Source organism: Malaclemys terrapin, chromosome 4 (genome assembly GCF_027887155.1).
Source record: "Malaclemys terrapin pileata isolate rMalTer1 chromosome 4, rMalTer1.hap1, whole genome shotgun sequence".
NCBI lineage: Eukaryota > Metazoa > Chordata > Testudines > Emydidae > Malaclemys > Malaclemys terrapin.
The window spans coordinates 49,200,403-49,228,161 of NC_071508.1; the positions used below are offsets into that span (position 1 = coordinate 49,200,403).

At 42.0% G+C, this 27,759-nt stretch overlaps 1 protein-coding gene across 2 annotated transcripts in view; it reads left to right on the forward strand.

The window, feature by feature from the left end:
- The window catches only part of SERGEF (secretion regulating guanine nucleotide exchange factor), a 254,334-nt gene that overhangs the window by 12,373 nt on the left and 214,202 nt on the right, over positions 1–27,759 (forward strand). For both annotated transcript variants that reach the window (XM_054027820.1, XM_054027819.1), the window contains exons 7-8: positions 284–346; positions 2,848–3,006. In XM_054027820.1, coding sequence (XP_053883795.1) covers positions 284–346; positions 2,848–3,006 — 222 coding nt within the window. The remainder of the gene's footprint in view (positions 1–283; positions 347–2,847; positions 3,007–27,759) is intronic.

A 27,759-nucleotide genomic window follows, 5' to 3' on the forward strand; every position in this document is an offset into this window, starting at 1 on the left:
GCACCACATTTTAAATATGTCCTCAGGAACTGGCACAGTCATTTGCAGTGTGTCTGTGGTGTGGTATGGAATGGGAACACAGATTCACAATCCCCTGGACAAATAATGCTGACTTCCTTGGGATTTGTGTTCCATAAGCTGAGACCTTCTGATGTAAAATACATAATACACAGAACTCATGGTGCAATTTCTGAAGTAATATAGTTCTATTCTGTACTACAAGGGATCTGGGCATAGAGCTGTGTCTTGCCTGTACTTATTCCATGGAACTGATGTTTCCTAGGTCTGGAAGATGTAAAGGTGAAAAAAGTCACTGCCAGTTCCTACCATTCAGTGTCACTTACAGGTAGGCCCCAGCAATATATGTATGTATTAGTAAGCTTGGGCAATGTATTTAGAAGCTAGATATTTATGACTTTGTGAATTTTAATTTTTGTTCTAGCTGGGCTCTGCTTAGTTTGTAAAATCTGATGGGATCACAGCACAGCATGCTATAACTTCAGTGGTATTCATTGCTTTGAAAGAGTAAATTATCTAAAAATGGAGTTAAGTGGATTTATTTGCTTTGGACACCAGAGATCCTAGCCAGCACCCTTCATTCATTTGGGGGCAGGTTCTGATACACTTACTCCACAAATAGTTTCATTGATTTCAACAAGGCTATTCTGTGAAGCATGGCGTTACCTGTTGTGAGTAAGAGTTGCAGAATCTGGGATTTATTAATGCACCTTGGTGGGATGTGTTCTCCTAAATCATACAGGCGCTTTTGTAAACACCACCTTTTGCACTCTGCAGTCAGTTCTTCTGTGCTGGCTAAACAGGAACCAACATGTCACATGGAAAGGCAGTTAGAGTATTGCTCTGCGTGAAAGGAAACAGGATTCACAGTACCATCAGTTTTAAGGGTGGAACCGATCATCAGATCATCTTGTCTGACCTCCTGTATATCACAGGCCAACAACTGAAATTAGGCCAAAGTATTTACAACCGAGAGGAGACTAACTGTTGTGTGCCACAAGCAGAGAACAGCAGGGACTGAGGTGCACCAATGACTGAGGCCCCCACAATGGCAAAGAATTCATTGAGTGAGATATATCCAGATGATCCTAGCATGCAACCCACACCTTGCACTGCACAGGAAGGTCAAAAAAACAAACAAACCCAAAGGTCACTGCAAATCTGACTACGGGAAAATTCCTTCCTGACCTCACATATGGTGGTTGCTTCTTATGCTATAGATTTATAATCTTGAGGCATGGAAAATGTATTAATCTTTCTGAAGACATGACATCTTGAGTAAAACTACATGTTTGGGATCTCTAACATGCTCTAAACTGTGCATCAGTGTATTCACTTGAGCCAATTTACAGAGAGCAATAATTATGTGTGGAAACATTGCAAAATGTGAGTTTTACTGAATTCTAAGACATGCAGACTGAGGTATCTCTGATCTGGGAAAAATCAATATATACTGGACTAGTCTGTAACTGATGTGAATTTATTTAAGTAGAAAATGGATTATTCTTTCAGGTTTTTATTTTCTTGATTTTGATTAAGCAAGCCATCCTTTTTGGCTACAAAAAGACCAAAGCTCCTGATGCTAAGGATCCAAAGCTATTTAATAATATAACACCTCTGTCTCTCCCCCCTGCGTTAGCTTTTAAAGGGGTGTGTTTGACTCAAGATACTACAGTACTTGTTTTTACATTATGAGTGAGCTACAATCTGGAGGGTTTTTTTACATGGATGTGAGACACTGTTTATTGTATATTTCATTTCTTCTTAGTCTCGCCTGCCACCTACTGGTGATACTTGGAACACCATTAGTTTGAAAGTTTTACAGAACTGTAGAAAGGGTTGTTACAAAAACACATGGCACATTTTAAAAAAAGGACGATGAAACTGTTAATTCACTCCTTCAGTGCCCAGCTTACTACTTACATCCAACATAGTAGCAACTATATGGTCTATAGGCATATGCTGTACCGCCTTGGGTTGTGTGTACATTACAGGGATCACATTAACATGTACAAAAGGGCTAACGGTAGATAGATTGTTGTAGCATCCTTAGTAAATTGTAAGCCACGCAAATGTTATGTTGGTTATGGCCTTAGAAAAACGTAACTTTTTTTCTTTGCTTGAAATTAGCTATTCCTGTCATCTTCTTTTCCCCTGAGAAAGTGTATTTCATTTTTTCTGGGGAAGAATTCCCGGCAAATAAAAGCGTCAATTACTTGATTTTCTCCCCTCTCCTGCCTCTTTTTTAATTGAAAAAATGACGGAGTCCTTAGGCTTTAGAAAACCTAAAAAAGTCTGTTTTGGCATTCATTGTTTCTCTTAACAGTTCGTTAATGTGCTTTGATTAGTCCCATTTCAAAGAAGACTAGCTCAAAGCACATTAACGAATTGTTAATGCATGTCAGCAAGGTCCACGTGGACAGTTATTCAGTGGCAGGGTAAAGTGGGTCAGATTCACACCCTAGCTTGCATTGTGATTTTGGGGTGTGTGTATATGCATTTTTTTAATTAAACAAATAGAGAAAAATAGTAATTATCCATCAATCTATTTCAGTGGTAGTCAGTGTCTTTGTAGTGGAGTCAGGCATGAGAGGAGTTATTAGTTCTGCCTTGGGAAAGGAAAATGTGTTGAGGGTCCTTATGGCTTCTTTTTTTCTTTACATTCCAGGGTGTGTTTTTGTTTGTAGGGGAGTATAAATAGTGGGGAAAATATATAAGGAAAATTGAAACTGAATTAATGTATTACCCTCCCTTTGAATTTTTTTTGGTCTGTTGATATTTCACAGAAGTAGCTTCTCTCTAATTTCTTTACTTTTGTATTTATTTCAGATGAAGGAGAATTGTGTGTTTGGGGTAGCAACAAACATGGGCAGCTAGTGAGTAAAGAGACTTTTCTTGTTGAGCCCCAGAAAATAGATGCTCATTATTTCTCGGGTGAAAAGATTGGAGCAGTCTGGAGTGGCTGGACACATGTAGTGGCACAAACAGGTAAGAGATCCAAAAAGCAGCCAGAAGATGCAAGCAAATACTTAAATATCCACTTTATTCTAGGCAAAACATGTTTTTAATTTGATCTTCCTCACTGTTAATAGTGATGCACAGAGATGTTTTCAGATCAAGCTGTACAGTGATAATCTTCAAAAAGTATGGGAATAGACTTCTTTCCATCAAGAGTACTCCTGCTTCTCTGAAAACTTAGTATACAATAAGAGTATCTGGCTTATTTTAGATGCTTGCTGCTGCAAAAGCACCAATATACATAAACTGCTCAGCTCATCAGATGATAGAAAGGGGGTAACTCTCCAGTAAGTGAGAAGTTCAAGGGATTAGCCCTCTGGGTGAGGTGTAGCCTCGTCCTTGGAGAGAAGAGAGTCTGGTGGTGTTCCGTGCAGAGTGGTAGAAGATTTTGGCTGCAGTTTCCAAGTTGCAGGGTCATCTTTGGTGAGAGGCCTCTGGCAGTTTTCTATCAAGGCCATAGAAATTATACTTTGAGGAAAACCTACTGATGAGGCTCCTTGTGGTTCCCCCAGGCAAGGAGTTTTCCCAGGCAGTGGGATCTTCATTAGTTAGTGAGGAAGGATAATCTGGTGGTTAGGGAATTAGCCTGGGAATTGGGAGACCGTGCTTCAATTACTTGCTTGGCCACATACTCAGGGCTGGCTCTAGACCAAATGGCACCCCAGACAAGGAGTGTCTTGGTGTCCCCCCTCCATTTGTTAAACTTTTGAGTATCTTATTTTTTATTGCATTTGTAGCCCATTTCACAACTTTGAGGCATGATTTGCATGCATGATTTATCCCTGTCATATAAGACAATAAATTTGCATGCTAGGATCTGTAAATCTGTACTTACTCATGCCATATGTAAGCAAATTACAAAAATACATTTCCTCTAAGCTTATAGAAACTTTTTAATTTTAAGAATAACTGAAATGTAATGACATCAAGAAATTAAATTGTGCATCAACATTGGGTGGACCAGTGTTAAATAGTGTTATAGAAGGTGACAGCATTGGAATATTAACCCTAGTCCTGTTTTAGATATTTTCCCATCAAATTTACCCCTTTCTGCAAACTAGATTGCAACTGAGCTTTTTGCTTCCTATACTGAGCTCCTGAAGGCTTCTTTGGGGACATCTTTTATTTTCTATGGGGGGGAAACAGACAGTATTAGGGAGAGCAAAAGTCTATGTTCCACAGACTTAGAAAGTCATCAAACATTACGTTTTAAGCGTGGTAAAAGAAGTAACAGTAGTTCTTTAATATTGTTGCATAGATAGGGGTTCGATAGATATCTCTGGCATCATATTAAATATGTCCTTTATTAGTTGCTACTTACAGCCTTCAAGTCTTAAAACACAAGTACACTTTCACAATTACACAGTAAAGCAAGGTTCATAATATCGTAGCTGGGCTTTCCACTTTGTTCTTATATCTCACTGACTGACTGGCGATGCCCTGCCCCTTTTATACCTGTGAGGACATGGCTAACAACATTGTAGGAGATTTGAGAAAAATGTAGTCCTCAGAAAGTCTGGAATGTTCCACGAGATTCTATAAAGATCCAAAACATTCTAGGAGGTTAGTGAAAAATGAATCAACATACGAATACCTGAAACATTTTACTTCAAGCATTCTATTTTCCCTTTTGTCGCGAACAACAAAAACAGCTCCTTGAATTCGGCATCCCAGGCGATCTCCTGGGTCACCTGCCTGTAAATCTGGTCCTGCACATACTTCAGTGTGATCTTGGGCAAGACGCTGTGCCGTGGTTCCCCGTCTGTAAAATGTAGAAAATTATTATATCAAATATTAAATGTACTATAAAATTATAGTATTTATTTACATCAGGAGGGCAATGTGAGGAGAAATACATTAAAGACTGGGAAGGTGTTCAGATACTGTGATAATGGAGGCCATATAAGTATTTAAGACTGAACTCAATCTAGACAGAGATTCTGGATGAGTCATCTTTGCAGTTATACTAGTGCATGCTAGCAGGACCACACTGTCTATACTATTTTGTGCTCACATATGGACTCCAAAATGATTTTCTTAGACTATTATAAAAAGGACAGTTAAAAATTATATTGCAGGCATCAGGAAAACCTGGTGGAATGGGATTTAGTTGTTTTTAAGGTTGGAAGCCTAAAAAGGTAAAATATTTCCTCTTTAATCTACTGCTAAATATTAATGGAGTTTGAATTCTATCCCTCCGTAAATCTAGGTATTTATGTGATCCCTCATTACTATAACTTCTGAGTGACTCTCAAGTTTATCCATTTGTTTTCACAACACTCCCAGAGGGGACAGGGGAAGTATTATCTTCATTTTATGCTTTATGAAGACATCTTTGCAATGAGATGTGGTAGATGAAATAGCAAATAATATAGCTTTGTACTCATGTCTACAAATAGACTAATTTTTTTTGCATTTCCTCTTAATACTAGCTCTGCATGTGCTTGTTTTTTCTTGATCTGCTTTATTACACCATATAAAAACTAATAAAAATTTGTATTAAAAAACATCCCAGAAAATGAGATGGCAGGCTGTATTGTTTGGTTTTGGTGAGCCATCTCATAGACAGCAAAATAGAAAATATCCAGACAAGATTGGCAAAAATGTATTACAATGAGGGGGACTGTCCCTGTGAGACAAGATGAAAGAAAATGAATATGATTTAGGTCTGATCCTGCAGACCCTACGTCATCATGTGAAATTAAAGAAAATGGGACTATTCACATGTGTCAGGTATGCAGGATTGGGCCCTTTGCTTGCAAAATATATAAGTAAGGCAATGTGATAGAGGTACTTGTATGTAAAATAATGGTTGATCTGATGATGGCACTTTCATTGCTGCTCTGTCCAATAATGCAAGGACAGGAGAAAACTAGATAAATTAAAAAGCAACCCATTAAAAATGGATAACAGGAAATATTCTTTTTAGTAACATGTAAGCAGCCTGTGGAATTTGCTGCTGCAGCGTATGTCACCAGGCTGAGCTTCCCCCTGGCTCCAAAGCTTGCCCTGCCACACCCAATCTTTTGCACAGAGGTGTATTACCTTAACAGAGGTTAGCAAACAAACAAAAACCAGCCTTTTAACTCCATCCTTGACCCCAGGCTTCAGGGCCACCCTTCCCAGAGGTCTCTGGCACTCCAGCTCCTGGCAGCTTCCCAGTCTCAGTCAGTTCTGCTCCCTTCTTGGAGCAACTGCCCCAGGGCTGCTCCTCTGAGCCCCTGGTCCCTTGCTCCAGGGACCCACCAGAGGAGCTAACTCCTCTCCAATGTGGGCATGTTTCTTCCATGGTACAGCCTGTCTCAGCCCTTCCTCCCTCAGCTGCCCATTAGCAGCCCTTTATAGGTCCAGGTGTAGCTCAGCCCTCTTTAACTACCTGGATTGGGCTCACCTGCTTTGGTCCAGGGAAGCAAAGGTGTTTAACTTTAAGCATATGAGTACTATGGTCTCACTGATTTCAATGGGACTACTCATTGCTTAAAGTTCAACATATGCTTAAGTGCTTTGCTGGATTGGTGCCATAAAGCATGGTACCAAATAATGCTATTGGTGTGAGAGAAGAGTGTCTATGTTAATGTCTGATATATTGCAAACTGTTGTGCTAGAAATGAGTGGAATGCAATGGACTACTGGATACCAAAGCATTTTTGCATTCTTGTGGCAGATGGTGTTCATCCCTAGCACTCACGATTCATGAGGTATGCATCACATTAAAGTTGCACAAATCTGACAACTACCTTAACTTTTTTAACCCCACTTAAACTCTAACCTGGTTTTGGAGGCTTCTGTCTTGAGAATTATTAGAGCTATAACCAAGGCAGTGCACTATTTGAAAGTGTATTATCTTTATTTTCAGGTGGAATAAAAGCACTGATCTCTAACTGTAGGGTTCATGAGAAAAGTGGTTCCTCCATTAATGCTGACACTGAAGTGGGGGAAGCAAGACATTAGTCAGAATAACCTGGTTTTAAAGAGTAGCGATTGTCAAAACCATCAGTTTGTTTCAGTGTTTGTTGGCAATGAATATCAGCTATGTGAATCTTCATGTAGCGGATATTTATCACCAACAAACACTGAAACAAATAAATAGTTTTGACAACCACACTGTCTAACATCAGGTTATTCTGACTAATTGAGAAAACACTTTTGAAATTGATTTAAGTGGAGCTATGCTGACTTCTACCCTCTAAGGATCTGGGGCAAAATTTTCAAAAGAGACTAAGTGACTTAGGAACTTGCTTCCATTTTTAAAAGTGACTTTTAGGCACTTAGGAACCTAAGTCTTATTTAAAATCAATGCGATTTAAGATCCTCAATCACATAAGGCTAAATTTTCAAAGGTATTTAGGCACCTGAAGATGCAGATAGGTGCCTAGTGACCATTTCAAAAGTACCTAGGTACCTAACTCTCATTGATTTCAAGCACCTAAGCACTTCTGAAAATCCCATTATGCATCTATCTGCATCTTAGGCACCTAAATACCTTTTGAAAATTTTACTCCTTCTCTAATATGTGTTCCTCCATTATGTGACCTTCTCCCTGCAGTGAATGAGAGGTTGCTTGTGCTCTTTCAAGAAGAATGATTATTCTGCTGTCAGCAGTGCCCCTTGTACAGTAAGCTCTGGTCCAAAGCACATTAAAGTCAATAGAAAGTCTCCCATTGCATCCAGACAACTTTGTATTACACCCCTAGTGATTGGCTAAAAACCTACTTTGCTTCCTATATTGATACTTATGCTGAGTGACTTTTCAGGCACAAATTTCAGTTGTAGCAATGCCTCTGTTACTGACCGCAACATCAATATTGCTCTCCACATCAAGTACGCATCTGATCCAAACCTCATGCCTGAGTTCCCAGTGCCAGCTGTGCTCTCTGCAGCTAATGAGCACAGCACTGTTCTAGACAACGATTTTTGTCACCACAGCCTCCGCGCCAGCAAAATGCTCAATGCCGCAACAGTCACTGCTGTAACAGGCATCTTCAAAATAGACAATGCCTTATAAACACAAGCAACTGCAACCTCTCACCTTGTGTAACCGTGTTAGCTGTCATTTGTGGTCTCCCTCAACGTGTTTACATCAGTCAGAGGGGAATTGCACATCGATCAATGTGAATTTAGAAGTTACTGCTCATCTGTTTCAAGAGAACTGAGCCCTGTCCTGGAAAGCTAGAGATGTAAATTAGGCTACTCTATGAAAGAATAGAACTCACCTGACTTGGAGGCAATCCTAAATATAGCAAAAGTGAGAGAGAAAAGCCTTTATTAGACTTACAGAAGGTGAATCATCATCTTCAGTTCAAAACAAGTGATTTCCTGATTAACTAGGATGGCAGATAAATAAGCTCCTTTAATCTGAGCTGTTTTATTATCTAAGTATTCTCCTGAATAAATTCACTAATCTATTTTTCATAGACTCATAGACTCATAGACATTAAGGTCAGAAGGGACCATTATGATCATCTGGTCTGACCCCCTGCATGCTGCAGGCCGCAAGACCCTTCCCTGGACTCTACCGTTGAAGTCCCCAATCCTGTGTTTTAGTGACTTCAATCGGCTGAGACCCTCCTGCTAGTGATCCCTGCCCCATGCTGCGGAGGAAGGCGAAAAACCTCCAGAGGCTCAGCCAATCTACCCTGGAGGAAAATTCCTTCCCGACCCCAAATATGGCGATCAGTAATACCCCGAGCATATAGGCAAGAGTCTCTAGCCTGACCCTTGTTGGCCATTATGCTGTTCATGTACCATTGCCTGGTTTTCCTTGGCTACTATGTTTTATCATTAAACCATTCCCTCCATAAACTCATCCAACTTAATCTTAAAACCAGACAGGTCCGTCGCCCCCACCGTTTCCCTCGGAAGGCCGTTCCAATATTTCACCCCTCTGATGGTCAGAAACCTTCGTCTAATTTCAAGCCTAAACTTCCCCCCGGCCAGTTTGTATCCATTCGTTCTCGTGTCCACATTAGTACTAAACTGGAATAATTCCTCTCCCTCCCTTGTATTAACCCCTCTGATATATTTAAAGATAGCAATCATATCCCCCCTCAGCCTTCGCTTTGTCAGACTAAACAACCCAAGCTCCTCTAATCTCTTTTCATACGACAGGTTTTCCATTCCTCTGATCATCTTAGTCGCCCTTCTCTGCACCCGTTCCAGTTTGAGTTCATCTTTTTTAAACATTGGAGACCAGAACTGCACACAGTACTCCAAATGAGGTCTCACCAGCGCCTTATACAACGGAAGCAGGACCTCCCTATCTCTACTAGATATACCTCGCCTAATACATCCCAAGACCGCATTGGCTTTTTTCACCGCCACGTCACATTGTCGACTCATAGTCATCCTGCGGTCCACAAGGACCCCTAGGTCCTTCTCCTCTTCCGTTACTTCTAACCAATGCGTCCCCATCTTGTAACTAAAATTGTTATTATTCGTCCCCAAGTGCATCACCTTACACTTTTTACTATTAAATTTCATCCTATTTCTGATACTCCAATTCACAAGCTCATTCAAGTCTCCCTGCAGAGTATCCCTATCCTCCTCCGAGTTTGCAACTCCTCCCACCTTCGTATCATCCGCAAACTTTATCAGCCCACTCTTGCAATCGGTCCCGAGGTCAGTTATAAATAGATTAAATAAGATGGGTCCCAAAACCGAACCTTGAGGCACTCCACTAGTAACCTCCCTCCAACCCGACAATTCACCCTTTAATACGACCCGCTGCATTCTCCCCATTAACCAATTCCCTATCCACCTCTGGATTTTCATATCGATCCCCATGTTTTTCATTTTAACCAATAGTTCCTCATGGGGTACTGTATCAAACGCTTTACTGAAATCCAGGTATATTAGGTCCACCGCATTTCCCTTATCTAATAAGTCCGTTACTTTCTCAAAGAAGGAGATCAGATTCGTTTGGCACGATCTGCCCTTCGTAAAACCATGCTGTAATTTATCGCATTTGCCATTAACTTCAAGGTCCTCAACTAGTTTCTCTTTCAGAATCTTCTCCAGCACCTTGCACACTACTGATGTTAAACTAACAGGCCTATAGTTATCCGGGTCACTTTTTTTCCCTTTCTTGAAAATAGGAACCACATTGGCTATTCTCCAGTCTAACGGGACTACCCCCGAGTTTACAGATTCATTAAATATAGTCGCTAATGGGCCTGCTATTTCCCGCGCCAATTCCTTCAATATTCTCGGATGAAGATCGTCCGGTCCACCCGACTTAGTCCCATTAAGGCGTTCTAGTTTTGTTTCTACCTCGGATGCGGTAATCCCCCATCCCGTATGCCCCTCTGTAACGGTGCTAGTATCCCTAATACCTTCATTGGCCTCATTAAACACCGATGCAAAATATTCATTGAGATATTGCGCCATGCCTAGATTATCTTTAATCTCCTCTCCGGCTATAGTCTTCAGCGGTCCTACTTCTTCTTTCTTTGCTTTCTTCCTATTTATATGGCTGTAAAACCTCTTACTATTACTTTTAATTCCCCTCGCTAAGTCCAACTCTTCCTGGCCTTTGGCCTTTCTCACTCTATCTCTACATTCTCTGACTTCGCTAAGGTAAGTTTCCTTACTGATCCCTCCCCTCTTCCACTCTTTGTACGCTTTCTGTTTTTTCCTAATCGCCCCTTTCAGCCGGTCGCTCATCCAGCTCGGTCTAAGTCTCTTGCTTAGTAATCTTTTTCCCTTTTTGGGGATACAGGCCTCTGACAGCTCTTGCATCTTTAACTTAAAGTAATCCCAGGCTTCTTCTGCCTTTAGGTCCCTTAATACGTTTGCCCAATCCACTTCCCTTACCAGTCCCCTTAATTTGTTAAAATTGGCCTTTTTAAAATTATAAACCCTAGTCTTTGACTTAATTCTGGTACTCTTTCCATTTAGTTTAAAGCGAATTAGCTCATGATCACTGGAGCCCAAGTTGTCCCCCACTACCACTTCCTCAACAAGGTCCTCACTACTTACCAGAATCAAATCTAAAATGGCCTCCCCCCTCGTCGGCTCAGCTACCACTTGATAAAGGAATTGATCCGCAAGCACATCTAGGAACATCTGAGCCCTATTATTGCTACTAGCGTTTGTTCCCCAATCTATATCCGGGAAGTTAAAGTCCCCCATAATTACACAGTTTCTATTAGTATTTACCTCCCTTAATACATTAAACAATTCCTTATCCATATCCTGGGTTGATCCCGGCGGTCTATAGCACACCCCAAGCACTATCCCCGGAGAGGCTCTAGTAGTACTTTTACCCAGCTTGAGTATCGCCCAGACGGACTCTGTATTATCTATTCCATCCACTATTATTTCTTTACAGCTTATTTCACTATTGACATACAATGCCACCCCCCCACCTTTACCTTTATCCCGGTCTTTCCTAAACAGCGCATACCCCTCCATACCTGTGTTCCAGTCGTGACTGCCATTCCACCACGTTTCAGTTATTCCTACGATATCCGGTTTCAATTCTCGGACCAAGAGCTCCAATTCCTCCATTTTATTACCTAGGCTTCTCGCATTGGTGTACAAACAGCCTAATGTATGTCGTTTAGCCTGTCTCCCATTACTAGCACTGTATGTTGCAGGCCTCTTTGTGTTCGTCCCCCCTGTCCCTCCTATGTCCAATCTCATCTCCCCGGCTATGTCTCCTCTTATTACACTCAGCTTTCCAATACCGGAAACTGGCGTGGAGATTAACTGTGCATCTCCCAACCATCTCCCCAAACTTCCTAGTTTAAAGCTCTTTTGATAAGATGAGCCAGCCTCCCTCCCAGAAGTCTATTTCCTTCCCTACTCAGGTGAAGCCCATCCCGCGAGAACAGGTGTCTGTCCCCGAAAGCCTCCCAGTGGCCATACATCCCAAAGCCCTCCTTATAGCACCACTCCCTTAGCCAACTATTTATCCTCACAATCCTATCAGCCCTTTGCTGCCCTTCCCTCGGAACAGGCAGAATCCCACTAAAGATAACCTGAGCCTCTATCTCCTTGAGAGTCTTCCCCAGCCTGGCATAATCTCCCTTGACTCTCTCTAACGAGAACCTAGCCGTGTCATTCGTTCCTACATGAAGGATTATCAAGGGGTTCTTACCTGCTCCTTTTAGGATCCTTTTCAACCGCAGGTCCACATCGCGTATCTTTGCACCCGGTAGACAGCACACCCTTCTGTTCTCCGGGTCCGCCCTGGTCACAGGCCTGTCCAGTCTCCTCAGTAAAGAGTCTCCAATTACATACACCTGCCGTCGCCTGGCAACAGTGCGATCTAGTAATCTAGTCTCCGATCCCTCTAGTCCTGACCTGTGTCTGCTCCTATCTTCCCTTATGCTCCCCCTTATGCCTTCCTGTATCCTCTGGTGGCCCATAATTGGTGCTGTCTCCATCAACTCCTCCCCCCTCTCTCTCGGACTAGCAGCTCTTCTCTTCTTCCTCACCCTCCCACCTTCAGTCACCACCTGCTGCCCCTCTACCTCGTTCTCCAAACACTCAAACCTATTCCTGAGTTCTATTCCCCCCTCACTGGCCCTCCTTTTCCTTGGCTTACTTCTCACAGTCACATGCTTCCACTTCCCTGGATCTCCTCCTTCCATTCCCCTCTCGCTGTCATCTACTACTGCCTCCTCCTGCACCCTAGAGCCTTCCCCTTCAGCCCCGCCTTGCCCATCCTCCATCAGCTGCTCAAACCCCCGCCTAAACTCCACCAGGGTCACTACCTGCATCTCCAGCCCCTTAATCTTTTCCTCCAGTAACACTATGAGGCGACACTTCATACACACATACCTTTGTTCCGGGTCTCCTGCTAGGACTATATACATACCGCAGCTTCCGCATGCAGCCATCTGCATTCTGTCTGCTGCTGCTGCTTGGCTCATGGCTGCTGCGGTCTTTGCCCACAGCACCTGGGGACACGGAGCACACGGCACACCCCGCCCTCCTGCCTCCCCCTTTACCTCCCCCTGCACACTCCCTCTCAAACTCCCCTGTTAGCCGCCCTGTTGGCTGCCGCTGCTCGCAGCTGTACCGCTGCCTGGCTGGGCGGCCGCTTTTATGGGCCCCTTGATCAGCCAAGCCCCGCCCCCTGCTCAGGGCTCGGCGTCCGTCCCAGCACCCAGCCCCTGAGAGTCATGTACCTATCAAATGAAATTACACTTCAGTTGAGTTTGGATGAAGAAATTCTTGATACAACTAAAGAATTCCCAGCTCCTTCACCCAGAGGGAGTACCTCAGCAGTGCAGTTACAATGCTATTTCTGCCTCCTATGCAAATCTCACTGCAGCGCTAAGAAGTCTCAGAGGAACAATACACAATCAACCCCTATGAAAACAGCTTCAGAAGCATTAAATCCTGAAGCCAAATGCATTACTGAATCAGAACTTCCTTGGACGTCCCTTAGCGTCACACCAGTTAGCCCACATAAAATTATTTTGTGAGGCCTTTTTTTGCATGTTACTGATCCACATAGCAAAACTGAATCATACTCTCTTAGTCCAATAAATGCCTTTAAATCAAGTGGGGATTCATCTCTGCTAGGATTTGGATCAAGGCAATAACTTGTGTCACTGGAAGCAAATGGAAATCTCCAGTAGTTGTCTGCAGTACTTGCACAGGTATCTTCTTTCTCTGTCACCACTGGATAAGACCATGACAATTTGCTTCTAAGTAATGTAATAGGTCTAGTGCAAATGCAGATAAGTAAGGCCTACCCTACACTAGGAAATTAATTCTGTATAACTACATTGCTCAGGGCATGTCTACACTACCTACTTAACTCACTTAACCTACTAACTATGTTAGGTTGACTTACAGCCACCGCAGTAATTGCTGCAGTGGCTCATGCCCACACTACCCTCCTTCTGTCGGTGATCTGCATCCTCACCAGGAGTGCTTCTACCGATTGAAGAGGGGCAGTGTGGGGGGCTGAGAGACAGGGCTGTGCCAGGAGTGGTGGGTGGCCGCCCGAGTTTTTTGCTTCTGGGAGTGGAGAGCCAGGCAGCTGGGAGCAGAAGCCGGGGCAGCCAGGCTCTAGCTGCCCAGCTTTCTTGACAAGACAGCCAAGAGCTGATATTAGTAATGCAATGTTTGCATAGACACGGCGTCACCCTAACTACACTGACATAAGCCCTACGTCTCTTATGGAGGTGGAGTTATTACGTTGGTTAGTATGGTACCTACACTGGCGGGACTAGGCTGTAGTGTGTACACTGACATAATTAGGTTGATGTAAGCTGCCTTACGTCGACCTAAAAAATCCACACCCTGAGCAACGCAGCTAAACTGACCTATCCTCCAGCGTACACAGTGCTCGGTGGATGGGAGAATTCTCCCGTTGACCTAGCTACCACCTCTCAGGATGAATTACATATGTTGATGGGAGAACCTCTCCCATCAGCGTAGGTAGAGTCTTCACTGAAGTGCTACAGCTGTGCGGCTGCAGTAGTGCAACTGCAGTGTTTTAAGTGTAGACAAGCCCTAAGTGGAGTTATGCTAGTGATGAAACTGGCCTCTGAAGTCTAAGCAGTATAGTTTCAGCCCACTAGAGGTCCTTTTCAGTTTTGCTTTGCATTAAGTCTCAGAAGCAGTCCTACCAGTGAAGCAGCCCATAAGGGATGCCTTGCAAGCCTTGTAATACTGAGAAGCTCCATCAGGTTCAAGCACTGCTTCTGTGGCTTTTGTTTAGTGCCAGTAAAGCCTCCGCTGTTAAGGGGAACCTATCTTTAGCTCTTCAGCTGCCCTATTTTAGCCAAAGATTCCTTTGCAGAAGGGACTGCTTTTGGGTAAGGGCTACCTTAAACAAGATGCAGTCATTTAAGGAGCTCACAATAGAGGTTAATTGTATGTTGGGCATATAGCTTTGACATACTAGAGCCTAGATTTACACAAATACTAGAGTTTGCTTTAACTGCCGTTAAGGGGGAGATTCACAGTCTTGTTTTCCCTTTCCTTTCTTAAGAAGACTTTTTAGAAAAATTACCTTGCCAAGAGGCAAAGTGTAGTTTATATTATTTCAGACCCAGTAGCCAATATTGATGAGGCCACAGCTGCCTTTAGGGACATCTCTTTCTAACAGAGTTTTCATTGCAGATCTTTTCCTCCATGGAAGGCTCAAATGTGCTCTTTGTATGGTACTGAGCACACCATTGGCTTAATGAAATTGAATGCCAAAATGTTATGTCTCTATTTCATATGTTGCGTGCAAATATGGGCTAAATCCTGCTCTGCGTGGGTGAGAGCAGACTAGCCAGCCGCGTGTGTTCTCTGCTTCAGCAATTCAGCTTCCTACACAAGGCACAGTCTGGTGAGGCAACCTGTACCGTTCCTCTGAGCAGGAGCAGTGTATGCACACCAATGCCCAATTAGTGCCTCCCCCTTACACACAATCCACAGACCATTACCTTGGGGGATGTCTGTGTGGGCTAGCATGTTAGCCACATGTCTCTCCTTGAGTTATGGAAAAAATGGGTGCATGATTTATTTTCATTTTTTGTGTGTGTGGGAAAGGATGCAAGGAGTCTTTCCCAAACCCTAAACAGTTGTGTATTAATTAACACCTCTCTCTTTATATTACTAAATAGTGCCATGACAGGGCACAAGAGCACTCTCTGGTTCTTGGAAACAAAGAGTTACCCTGGTCTCAGCTCCTCCCTTTGCCCCCAGTGGTAACTGGCTGCTTGGGAGGGGGTGGAGGGAGAATGTCTTGGGAAAGGATTATAGCAGTGGGCTGAATGTCAAGCTGGGGAGTTTTTGTTTCCTTTTCTGCTTATGTGAACTTGTTTTGCCTTCTCATTATAAACCTAATTCATTCTGGCCAAGACCTTGCTGACCACAGCTCTCTTTTTACTGGTGAGCCATTTTTCAGCTGACACATGCTTTCTAGGCTGGACTTCTGTCCCTGCATCCTAAAGATATTCTGAAAAGTAAACCTTTGTCTGTGGAATGTACAAGATAATAACTACTGTGTTACTGAGCAGTACTTTGCTCTGACGTATTGCCTCTCAGCAGAAGACCTCAAAGTGCTTTAGGTGAATAAATCCAAACTTTACAACTTCCCAGCGAGGGTGGTTAATTCCCTGTCTGTTTTGCAGAAAGGGAAATAACCAAGTCTCTGGAAGGTTGGGTGACATTTAAAAGGTGTTATTAGGAGTAAAACCCAGGTCTCCTGACTCTTAGTCCTGTGTTGTAGTCACAAAACCATCTACGACAATGTAAAAGTGTACGCCACCAGTCCCAGTGCTGGAGGGGTTAACCAGCTGTCACGTGAGATTGAGTGTGGGACTATAAAGGTAGAGGAAAAGTGGCTGGGGCTGCCTATGGGTAAAGGTACTTACTTTTTCCTCCCAGCTGGCGAAGAATTTGGAAAGCTGTTCTGTATAGATTCTTATACTGCCCTCATCACTGTAGTATCTGAGTGTCTTCCAGTAGCGCATTACGTGATCTGACTAACACCTGCCACATGTGGTTTGTTCTCTCTCCCCAAGGGGAGAATTGTGTGTGCAGTGGAGTGTTTTCTTTTGATAGGAAGTTATTTGCTTTTGTTTTTAATGACAATATTTTTCTGGCAATTGGGACCTGCTGTTCTGAGTGGCTTGGGTTTGTTTAGGATCCTTAATTTGAATCAATAAAATAAAGCTATGAAGAAAGGGATTGAAATTCCTCTGCTGGTGAAAAGGTTCGTTATTCATCTTCTTGAGTTGGTAGTTCTGCCTAGTGCCTTACATCATCCTTTCATGCTCCTTTCTCAAATGACAGAGTTTTCCAGAAGGAGGATACTCCCAAATCCTTCCATAAGAATTATTTACCCCTCCCTCTCCTGTCACACACACACACACGCATGTGACATGTTGTGGGTTGATAAAAGATATCACCCAGGAATCTTGTGCCTGCTATCCTGGCCCTGTTGGTGGTGCGTGTTGTGAAATGCTGCCCTCTTTGGTTGTAACATCCGTTTTGAACTCTTATACCTATAGGATGATTGAAAGGGGTTAGATGCAGTACAAGTGAAATTACTTTACTACATTATAGAACAAAGTTTCAACAAGACACTTTTTCAAATATGAAGTAGGCAGACTATAAATTGCAGTTAATTGAATGAATGTGACAAATGCACAATGCCAGTTGGTGACAATCAAACACTTTGAAACTGAATGAAGTCCCTGACATTCTTTCTAATGCACAATAGTTAAGGTTTTAGGGCAAAGGGAGTGTGATTTTGAGATTTGGAAGACTATATAAAATATTAGAGATTGGTCAAATCAAAGTAACAAAATTATTGGCAGGTCTTAAACTAAAAAAACAGTGGAAAATTAGGGTTTTTAATGCTGAAAACTTGTTGTATGGCTGTCCTTTTGCATTAAGCATCTTATCTGGTAAGGTCATTTGCTGTTCTAAAGTCATCTGGTAGAAAACTATGTTCTTACTTCCCATATGTAATGCAATAGTTGGGAGTAATGAAGAGGTGCATCACCATTTCTGAATTTCTTATACTTTCAACCAGTCCAGTCATCATATTCAAATGTTCTTTTCTTATGTGATTATTACGTAATGCAGTGTTTTAGCTTATGAGCTGATCTCGCTCTCCCTGATGTCTTCGGGTTCAAAGGGAGCCGGGTCTGGCTATTAATGTAATAACATCAGCGATGCTGCTTTTCGGTAACAGTGGGAAGGGTATGTTATAATGAGTTTGTGCATAGGAAAGGGGATCTCTGTAACATGATATTTATCCTCACAAACACTCTGTGAGATAGGGAGATAGCTATTATTATCCCCATTTTATAGATGGGGAGACTGAGGCAGAGGCTAAATGTTTGACTTATGCCACCCAGCTAGTCACTTGCATAGATGGGATTGCAACACAGAACTTCCAGGTTTCTACTCCCATGCCCAGTTGTCTAGTCTGCACTGCCTGTCCATGCAATGAGAAGTTACACTATAACAGTCTTTGTGCTTATGCATGTTGCTTGCTGTCATGATTGTTATTTGTTGTTTGTAATACGGTAGCATCCTTAATAAAGGATTCATAGATTTTAATGTCAGAAGGGGCCATTACATCATGTAGTCTGTCCTCTTGTGTAACACAGGCCATGGAATGTCACCCAGTTACCCCTGTATTGAGCTCAATAATTTGTGCTTGGCTAATACTCTTCCTCCAGAAAGGCATCCAGTCTTGATTAAAAGATATCAAGAGATGGAGAAGCCACCATTTCCTTTGGTAGTTTTTTCAGTCATCGAGGCCCCATTGTTACTAGGGACTGTATAGACAAATAACAAAGAAGATAATCCATCCCCCAGTGAGATTTCTGTCTAGGAGTGTGAGAGGAGACAACAAGTGAACAAATGAGACAAATGGGGTGGGGGATGGTGGGAGGATGAGGTGACAAAATGGAAAATTGAGCAGAAATATGTGGTCAGTAATAACCTCTTGTGGTACTTTGAGTTTGTTATATATATTTTAATAAGCCCTTGTAGGATTTAACTTATCGGGGTGGGAAAAGAAGAAATTCTAGCCTAACACTAATGCCTAAGTAAAAATGAGTAGAGTGAAACGCAGACCAATATAAAGTGAGGTTTGGAGGAGTATTAATACAGCAAAGAGAACTCTGGAAATTGTGGAACAGCTTTTGCTTAACTTAAAAATTATTTTTGGCAATATTATACACTCCCTATTCACACATTCTAGAAAAGATGGCGGACTTCAGGTGCTATTGAACGCTACATGATAATATTCATCACAGGCAGACATCTCTGTGCACAACATCATTGGCTATAACTCATTGAGATATAATGAGATTGGTCTGTTGACAAGTGTAAAGTGATTTGTAATAAAAATAAAAAACAATTGCACATTACTTTGCATTGATCTGCTTGATAAGGTCTGTCATATCCTAGAGAGTTATGACTGCAGCTAATGCTGGTTCTTATCTGCTGCTGGGTTCCATAAAATACCTTTTGATGTTATTGAATCTCTGTGACAAGTGAACAATATAGCTATGCAATATTTTGGAAGTGAAAGTGCTAGTTAAAACAGTGAAGCTTGACGGAGAATTGTCAGATCATGGAATATACATTCAGCATTGGCATGACCTGTATTTTCAACTGAATCATCATCTTATAATATTTTTCCTGTGATGTTTACCCTGCTGAAGTGTTTGCCTTAGTATGGCATAATACTATGACTGATATGGCCTAATTTTCCAAAGTGACTAGTGATTTTTGGGTTTCTCAATTTTGGGGTAATCAATTTGAGACACATTAAGGTGGCCCACCCTGATGGTCTTGCATTCGAACTGGACAGGACAGACAAAGGGAGGGAGAAAAGGGATACAACATGAAAGCAGATTGGGAACTTAGAAAATTAAATGATTCTTCCAAGGCACACAGCAAGTCTGTGGGAGAGCTTGATATTGGACCCAGATCTCATGAGTCCCAGTCCAGTGCCTTAGCTTGAAGACTGTTCTTCCATAAAATAGCAGAATATCACTTATTTTGCTTTGAGTAAATGGTTTTTGTATTGCCTTGGTGGGGTCAGTCCTGGAGACACAGTACTTCCCTGCTAAATCAATGTTTGTACTCATGCCAGTTGGGCTATGTGGTGACGTAATGTTTGTTTGTGGGCACCAGTTGTACATTTGTTTGTTTTTTCTGATGGGTGAAAATGTGTTGCTTATGAATTAGCTGACTTTCATTCATTTAGACTTTATTGATTGCTTATAGTTGTTTTGCTTTGTCAAACCTGTAGTCTCCTTGGTCAGTCACTTTGAGGTTCAAGTTGCTTTTTAATTCTGGGAACTTTAGCATTGTTAATATTTCTAAAATGTATGGAATTAAAGCTTTCAGAAATCCGTTTTAAGGCATCTACAGATCATTTGGAATACACAGGAGCAGTAATAAAGATCTTTGGTGCACGTGGGAATTGTCTCATTTTTTCCTTAGTTATATCTCTAAACCGGGTTCCCAGTTTCATCACACATTGATCTTTCACTGTCCTTTTAACTTACAAAGTTTATGGAAGCTGCAGCAATAGGGGCTGATGGGAACAGTGTGGCAAAGTTCTTGGTAATTTGATTCCTGGCTGAAAGCTGGCTGAAAGCTGATGTGGAATGCTGGACTTGCTCTCCTGGGAACTGGAGACAAATGGCACGTGAGTGTGTAGGGGATGTCAAAATGCCATCTTAAGGGATGACTATATTGTTTTATAATACTTTTCATCTGTAGCTAACAAAATGCTTCATGAAGAAGGCTGTTCCATTACAGTCATTATGCAGAGCATGATTACAGGAAGCATAGAGATTAAGGGTATGTCTACACAGCAGAGAAAAACCCGTGGCTGGCCCGTGCCAGCTGACTTGGGCTTGCTCGGCTCGGGCTGCTGGCCAGTTTCATTCTGGCAGACTTCCGGCCTTAGACTGGAGCTTGAGCCCTGGAACGCTCCTACCCTACAGGGACCTAGAGCCCAGAGTCCTGCCCGAGTTCAGAAGCCTGCAAAGCAATGAAACAGCCATGCAGCCTGAGCCCCGTGAGCCCGAGTTGACTGGCATGGGCCAGCTGCAGGTTTTTCTTTGCTGCGTAGACATACCCTAAGTGGCTTGCCACACAGCAAGTCAGTGAATCCAGGCCTCCTAACTTCCTGTCCTTCCCCTGGATCATAGATGCGAGGCATCTCAGAAGAATATCTTTTAAATTAATTTTAATAGATAAACAGAAATGAATAACATTGGCTGAGTCTAGTAAACATAGCATAGGATTCAGGAGAACTGTACAAAATTATGTCATTTCGTTCTGCATGAAATACTGGGTTAAACTTATATTGCCACATTTTCAAACAAGCCTGTAAAACAGCATCTGCAATTTTTGCATCTGGGAACAGAACATCACACAATCAAGTCCAGTAGTTAAGGATGCAATTCTCTGTTTTGCACACCTACCTACTTACCACATCTTGACTTTTTGGTCTTTAAAGCTCTACATAGTTGTGTCCTAACTCCCTGAAAGATCATCTCACCTTGTCCCATTGCAACAGTTGAGCTCATGGATCTGTTGTGGGCGTGCAGGTCTGGGATTTGAATGTGTGGGGCCCAGGGCATCTTCAGTGGAGTGCCCACAACTCTGGAATTTACTTCTTTTCTGGTCTGATGTAACCTATGAATCTAGAATCCGATTCTAAGGCCAGAAGGGACCAATGTGATCATGTAGTCTAACCTCCTGTAAAACACAAGCCATAGAACTTCTCCCAAGTAATTCCTGGGGGCAGATCTTTTAGAAAAATATCCAATCTTGATTTAAAATTTGTCAGTGATGGAGAATCCACTATGACCATGGAAGTGCTGCCTGCCTGGAGTCTTGCCGACCTGTGTGCAAGTCCCCTGAATCTCTCCCCCCACCATTGTGTAAGTATGCCCTACATTTTTTATTCCTAGATGTATATGTTTACATTTAGCCATATTAAAACAAATATTGTTGACTTGCACCCAGCTTACCAAGTGATCCAGATCACTCTGTATCAGTGACCTGCTCTCTTCGTTATTTACCACACCCCAAATTTTTGTGTCATCTGCAAACTTTATAAGTGATGATTTTATGGTTTCTTCCAGGCCATTAAGAAAAATGTTGAATAGTTTAAGACCAAGAACTGATCCCTGCAAGAACCCTCTAGAAACACACCCATTCGATGATGATTCCCTGTTTATAATTACATTTTGGGAACTATCAGTTAACCAGCTTTTAATACATTTAATATGTGTCAAGGTAATTTTATATCTTTCTGGTTTTTTAATCAAAATGTCATGCAGTACCAAGGCAAATGCCTTATAGAAGTCTAAGAATATTACATCCTGCATCTGTTGACCTTCAGGGCATGGTAGAAAGTCAATTTGATTTCTCATATCTTTGACGGAGAGGGAGCAGAGATTCTGAGCATTTTATTCTGGGGCCAAGTTTACTGATTAACCCCCCCCCAACAAACCTTAAAACTGATTTGGAGTTTGTTGGTTTTAAGAAATGGTGCATGCACTCAGAGACTTTTGTTATATGTGTACAATTTTGTAAATGTCTAAATAAATAAATATAGAGGTGCACATGGCCATTTGCATGCTGATGCGTAGTGTTTAGACACAGCAAAATGTTTGGATACAGTTTTAGAGATCTCTCTGGAAACTTGTGGCAGTGTATCCAGTTATAACCTGTGTGATTTCATCAGCACAGAGGCAGAGAAGGTTTATTTATTGTTCAATACCTTATTTGAGGAAGGTACTGGTTATGGCTTTCAGCCAGAAAAAAAGCAGTTTTCAGTCATAACATTTCATTCCTGCAGAAATTTTGAAGAAAATGCCTGAAGTAACGCTGATGAATGGGCACGCACAGTTTTTTGCTTTGGGGTGCAAAAATGTTTGCATCTCTCTTAATGTGTTTCTCATTCATGGACCATTACTAGAATGTGCTCCTCTTTTGAGTAATCTGGACTATCTTTTGGCTTTGGATGCAGCTCTGCTGATAAACAGTCTCCAAACTGCCTCCGCTGGCCAGAATGCTGCACTGCATTATCATCACCCTGGTTCATTTAGTCCACTTGGTGAATTCATCTCTTTTCTCTGAAAACCTTTTGTCTCAGCTCTTCCACATCCTCCTCTGCTGGGAACAAACCTACAGTTTCCTAACTTGAGGTGATCCTTTGCACCATTCTTTGCAGAGCTGTGGGACGCTGCAAGTAAGCTAACAGCAGCACTAAGAGTGACCTGCTGAAACCGATTACTTTCCTACTTCTGAGACCACTCCTCAACTCCGCTGCTTTAGAATGACCCAGCCTGCATCTCCTCATCACCAGCTCAGCCAGTTTTTCTAAGGGCAGCAGGATGGCCAGTCCAGCAGGCCCTGTTAAGAATCTGGAATGGAACAGAAAACCAGTAGAAAGTAGCTCCAGGGGAGTGTGTGGTGCTGCAGTTAGGTCACAATCAACACACATAGTGAGTTATTTTTTGCTCACATGCCAGCTCCTTCCCTTTCGTGAGAGAGTTAGATGGCTGTCCATGGTCCCCTGCTGTAAGCTGGCTCACTCCGAAAGCTCTCTTAACCACAGAGCCTCCCACAATCTTCCACAAGCTGATGCCTCATTCCCCCTCTCAGAGTCGAAGCCTCAAACCTAAGGGTGGTGATTTACTTTACTCATTTATTAGACTCCAAGAAAAGTGTCAAAGTTTTCTCTGGACCAAGGAGGATGCAGTTTTTATTTAGTGGTTTTTTTTTTTTTTTTCCATAATCTGTAAGTGGCTTCCATCTTGTTCTGGACCTATCCATTCTTAACCTATCAGAAAAAAAGAGATACTGCACTGATTCAAGAAATAGGCAAAGGAATGTGCTTAGACCTGAGGAAGGCCTATCTGTACCTCTCTGACCCCAAAATACCCTATGATTCACAGCAGCCAATCAACATTGTCAATTCATAGCAGTGCCTTTCAGGTTGTCATCTGCTGCGAGAGCTTTGATGGTGAGTCTCTTCTCCCATCTCGGACAGTAAGGATTTCAAATTTATCACAGCTTAGACAACCTATTAATAAAAGCCCATCTGCAAAATAGACGGCCTGACACAGCACTCAAATGCTGCAAGAACTTGGCTTTATTATTAACACAGAAAAAGATTTTGCCCATGCCAGTGTAGAAGAGCCTGCCTCTGGGGGCTCACTTCCCAGTGAATCCAGGAGTAGTCATGCTATCAGAGCATTTCAGGAAATCTGGGATCTGCTGTGCTCACTCTCCAGGTCTTGCCAGGTTTAATCTCTGCAGTGGTTTCTACTCAGCACAATGGTAACCTCCCATGATGTCTTGCTTCATCTTTGTGAGCTCCAGTCCTTTTTCTCACTTTCAGCCCTACAGTATGGACAAGCTGCTTGTACTTCCTTTAACAAGAGCTACATAAACAAAAGCTGTTGGGGTAGACTCTGACTTTGTGTGGGTGTGTCCCTCTTGCCAACTGCCCTCCCTTGTATATACATTTGTATATCATTTCTCTCCACTGACAAGCAGAGCTGGGTGTTGTCTCACGTCTTGAGTTACATATAAAATTTCAAAAATATATGTGGTTTGGAGGTTACCATAATGTCTGTAAATATATGGCCAAGGATTGTTACAGCACTTTCTTCCTTGAAGTTCAGGGGTCAGCAGCCTCTGTTGATGTTATTTTTAATTTTACATGCTTGGGATGGTTACGCATCAGGAAGAACACTGGTAACTGCCTCATCTCCCTGATGGTGCCCAGAATCCTTAGAAAATCAGCATTCCTATTGCTTCTGGTTTTCTGAATGTAATCGGGCTACAGCTGTAGTTAATTCTTATTTTTACTGTTTTGTGATTCTATGCTCCTGGTAATCATGTTGCTCCATACTGGGAATTGCCTCTACACAGTTGCAATCCTGAAGAAAATGTTTCTACTGATTATATCACAACGGACAGATTAGGTTTGATGTATACAGTTACCCTTGAGGTTTACCCTAAAAGTTTTCCATGCTGTGATTCAGATGTGTGCTGTTTCTCAACAATAGTTTGCTAACAATAGTTGTAGAGTAATTCAAGTCAAGTTTATGGAGCAGCTCTGTTTCCCCCCCCCTTCCTTTTTCATTGGATATAAGTCGGTGAACCAAACGGAATAATTTTTAATAAGTGTGTCATGCCATATTTTGCTTGCATAAAAAGAGGAGGCCAGGAAGATGCTAAAGCCAAAATAATTTTGTTTTAAATGTTTTCCCTAAAATGGAAATGTAAGTGACTGGCAGTAAGCAAGATGGGACTTATCACATTTATTTGAACTTGAATAGACTTTCCCAAACAAAATGTATTATGAGAGGATTGGCAAGCTGAGATTTGGATGCCCTTTGGAAAATAGGATTTAAATGGGTCTCAGTTAAATTTAGATCATGCTAGATGCTGAATGCCTTTTGTCAAAGAGTATAAAATGGAAAAAATAACCATGCTGAATTTTGCAGATCTTTCCCACTCATCTTTGGATGTGACAGTTTGGAAAGTGTCTGTACAAAGTGCAGTCTACCTGTGGGAAAGGATGGTATTAAGAGGGTACCTGTGGTGATATTTGTATTTGTGTATTTATTATAACAATATTTTCAATGTACTATGCATGTCCATTTCTGAGCAGTCTGCCTGTCTGCAGAGGCAGCTGACATTTTGTGAGACAGAAGGATGCAGTGTGTTACATGGGAGACACCCTGTGCTCTCACCTGAAGGCTTTGCTTTTCTTCTTCCATGTTTGTTCTTTTCATTTAATGTAAATTAAGTCACTGCAGCTGAAAGTATATGGTTCTCCTTTGCATATGAGAAAGCATACCACCTGTCATTCACTAGCTGTAACAGGTGGTGAAATCAATCTAAATACAATTTCCTTTCAGGAGGAAGAATTCAGTGCTATGTGTGACTGTGTCTGCTTCTTCTCTCTGGTTATCACTGAAGTACTAGTGACAGTTATTGCTAATGTTTCCTAATTGTTTTAATCCTTACCCCTGTTTTGAGTTGCTCCTTAGTAGTTTCACTTTGTGGTCTGATATTTCCCCAGCCCGGTGAGGTTAAGCCTTGTTTTAGTATGAAGAGAATAGGTTAAATATCCTCTGCCCTCCACCCCCCCCCCCAAATGCTTTACCCATTATTAAGAAAAATAGGAAAAAAAGAGAATGAGGTAAAAAGCAAAAAAATTTGGAAATACCCTTGTCTGAGAAGCACCTTTTAGCGTTTCAGTGAGAACTACTTTTGTTTTAGTAGAGTTAGAAGCCTGAAAATCAGTCCTGACAATCATGGTGAAATTTAGAAAACCAGTTCTTATTAACCTATCTCTGCTGTCACTGAATGACGTTAATGGGAGCGCGCTAAGTGTAAATAAGGTGCTATTGAGGCTATCAGGCTATCGTTTTCAGTGGCAGCTGTCTGATTTTTAGGGTTTAGCTCAAACATGCAAGAGATTCTTATATTAAGTCTGATTTGCAAATACTGTGATTTTATTTTTATTTATTTTAATATATTGAAGTGCTAGAAAGGATGCCTATTCATATATTATGGGTGCCCTTGACCGAATTTAAAAGTGTATCCTAAGTGCAACAATGTAAGCTAGCCCACTGCAAATCTGCCTCACCTACAAATTATATTTCCTCCCATTTTCAAATGGCTGGGGAAAAAAGATGAAAGTTGCAACATGCCTTGAAGATCATTAAGTCCTGTTTTCAAAAGTGACATAGGCTCTTGGGCACCTAAGCCTCATTGAAAGTCAATGGGATTTATGTTTCTAAATGTCTAGGTTACTTTAGAAAATGGGATGTAAGGTCCTAAGTCACTTAGGTGCTTTTGAAATTTTTCCTCTGGGCTTGGACAAAGTAGGGGAGCAAATTCCAGAGCTTGGGGACCCTCACAGAGCATTCCTGGGACCCTCACTTGTTTATACCACTGGAGCTTCAGCTCAAGTTCTTCTGCTGATCTCGACTGTGATATAACACTGGGGAAGAGGTGATCTCTTGGGTAGGTAGGTCCTAAGCCATTTAGGACTTTAAAGGTCAAAATCACCTTAAACTTCACCTGAGAATTCTCAGGCACCCGGGGCTGATTATGGAGCATTGGCTGAATGTGCTTATGGCAAGATAGGTATCTTGTCAAGCAGGCTACCACTTTCTGTACCAGTTTTTAGTTTTAATCTGTTTCTTTTAAAAGTTGAATTGAAATTAGATTCAACTGTGACAAGATTTACCTCAGCTAATTATGAAGTCTTTATCACTTAGCCTAATGATGAAGCTGAAAAAAGACAAGTGAGTACTGAAAACTCTCTCCCTTCTTGGCCTCGCTCTCAACCAGCATTTTAAGCTCAGGGCTTATTGGTGTCACCAAAGAAAGAGCTAGTGCTTGAGATAGTGTAACTCACTGGTCAGCATGTGTTATGTGTCCCCACTGTGTACCTAATCCACAGAGGGTGTGAATGTGTAACCTCCTCTGGCTACAGAGATTTTTAGCTCTCACTGTAGAAACTCATGCTTTCAGCTCTGGAGGTTCCTGGTTCATTTGCTGGCATTGGTGGCATTCACAATAGCACAAACCTTTATGACAACGGTGGTGCTCCACTCCTGGGAAAAGAGGAAGAACAGGCAGGTGGACTAGTGGCTATTCCCACTCTGCCATTGGCCTGCTGGGTGACCTTGGCCAAGTCACTTCTTCTGTCTATGCCTTAATTTCTCCATCTATGAAATGGAGATAGTTATACTGCTGCCCCCCTTTGCAAAGTTTGCTTGAGATCTACTGATGAAGAGCTATGTAGGAGCGAGGTGGTGTTACTACTGCGGCTTAGGCCCTGTCTATATTAAGGACATTTGCAGTGATCTAACCATGCTGAGATAGTTTCACTGATTTAGACCCCTAATGTAGATGTTTTGCAAACATGCAAAGTGGGATTTATCTTGGTGCAGCTTAATCTGGTAGAAAACTGTACTGGTTGAAGCCCTGTTCGGCACTGGTGCGGGGCTTCTACATTAGGGTTTGCACTAGAATGACTAAATCATTGTAGTCCCCTTGGTGCAAATTGCCTCAGCACTTGTCTGTATAAGAAAATTGCATTAGTGATTTTAAACTGGTGCAAATCCCTGTGTGGATGCTCTTATTTTAGTTGAAACCAGATTTATTTTCATCTAGTTTACAGCAGTTAGGATACAGCTTAAGCTAAACTGAAATAAGCCACTCTTAAACTGAAATAAA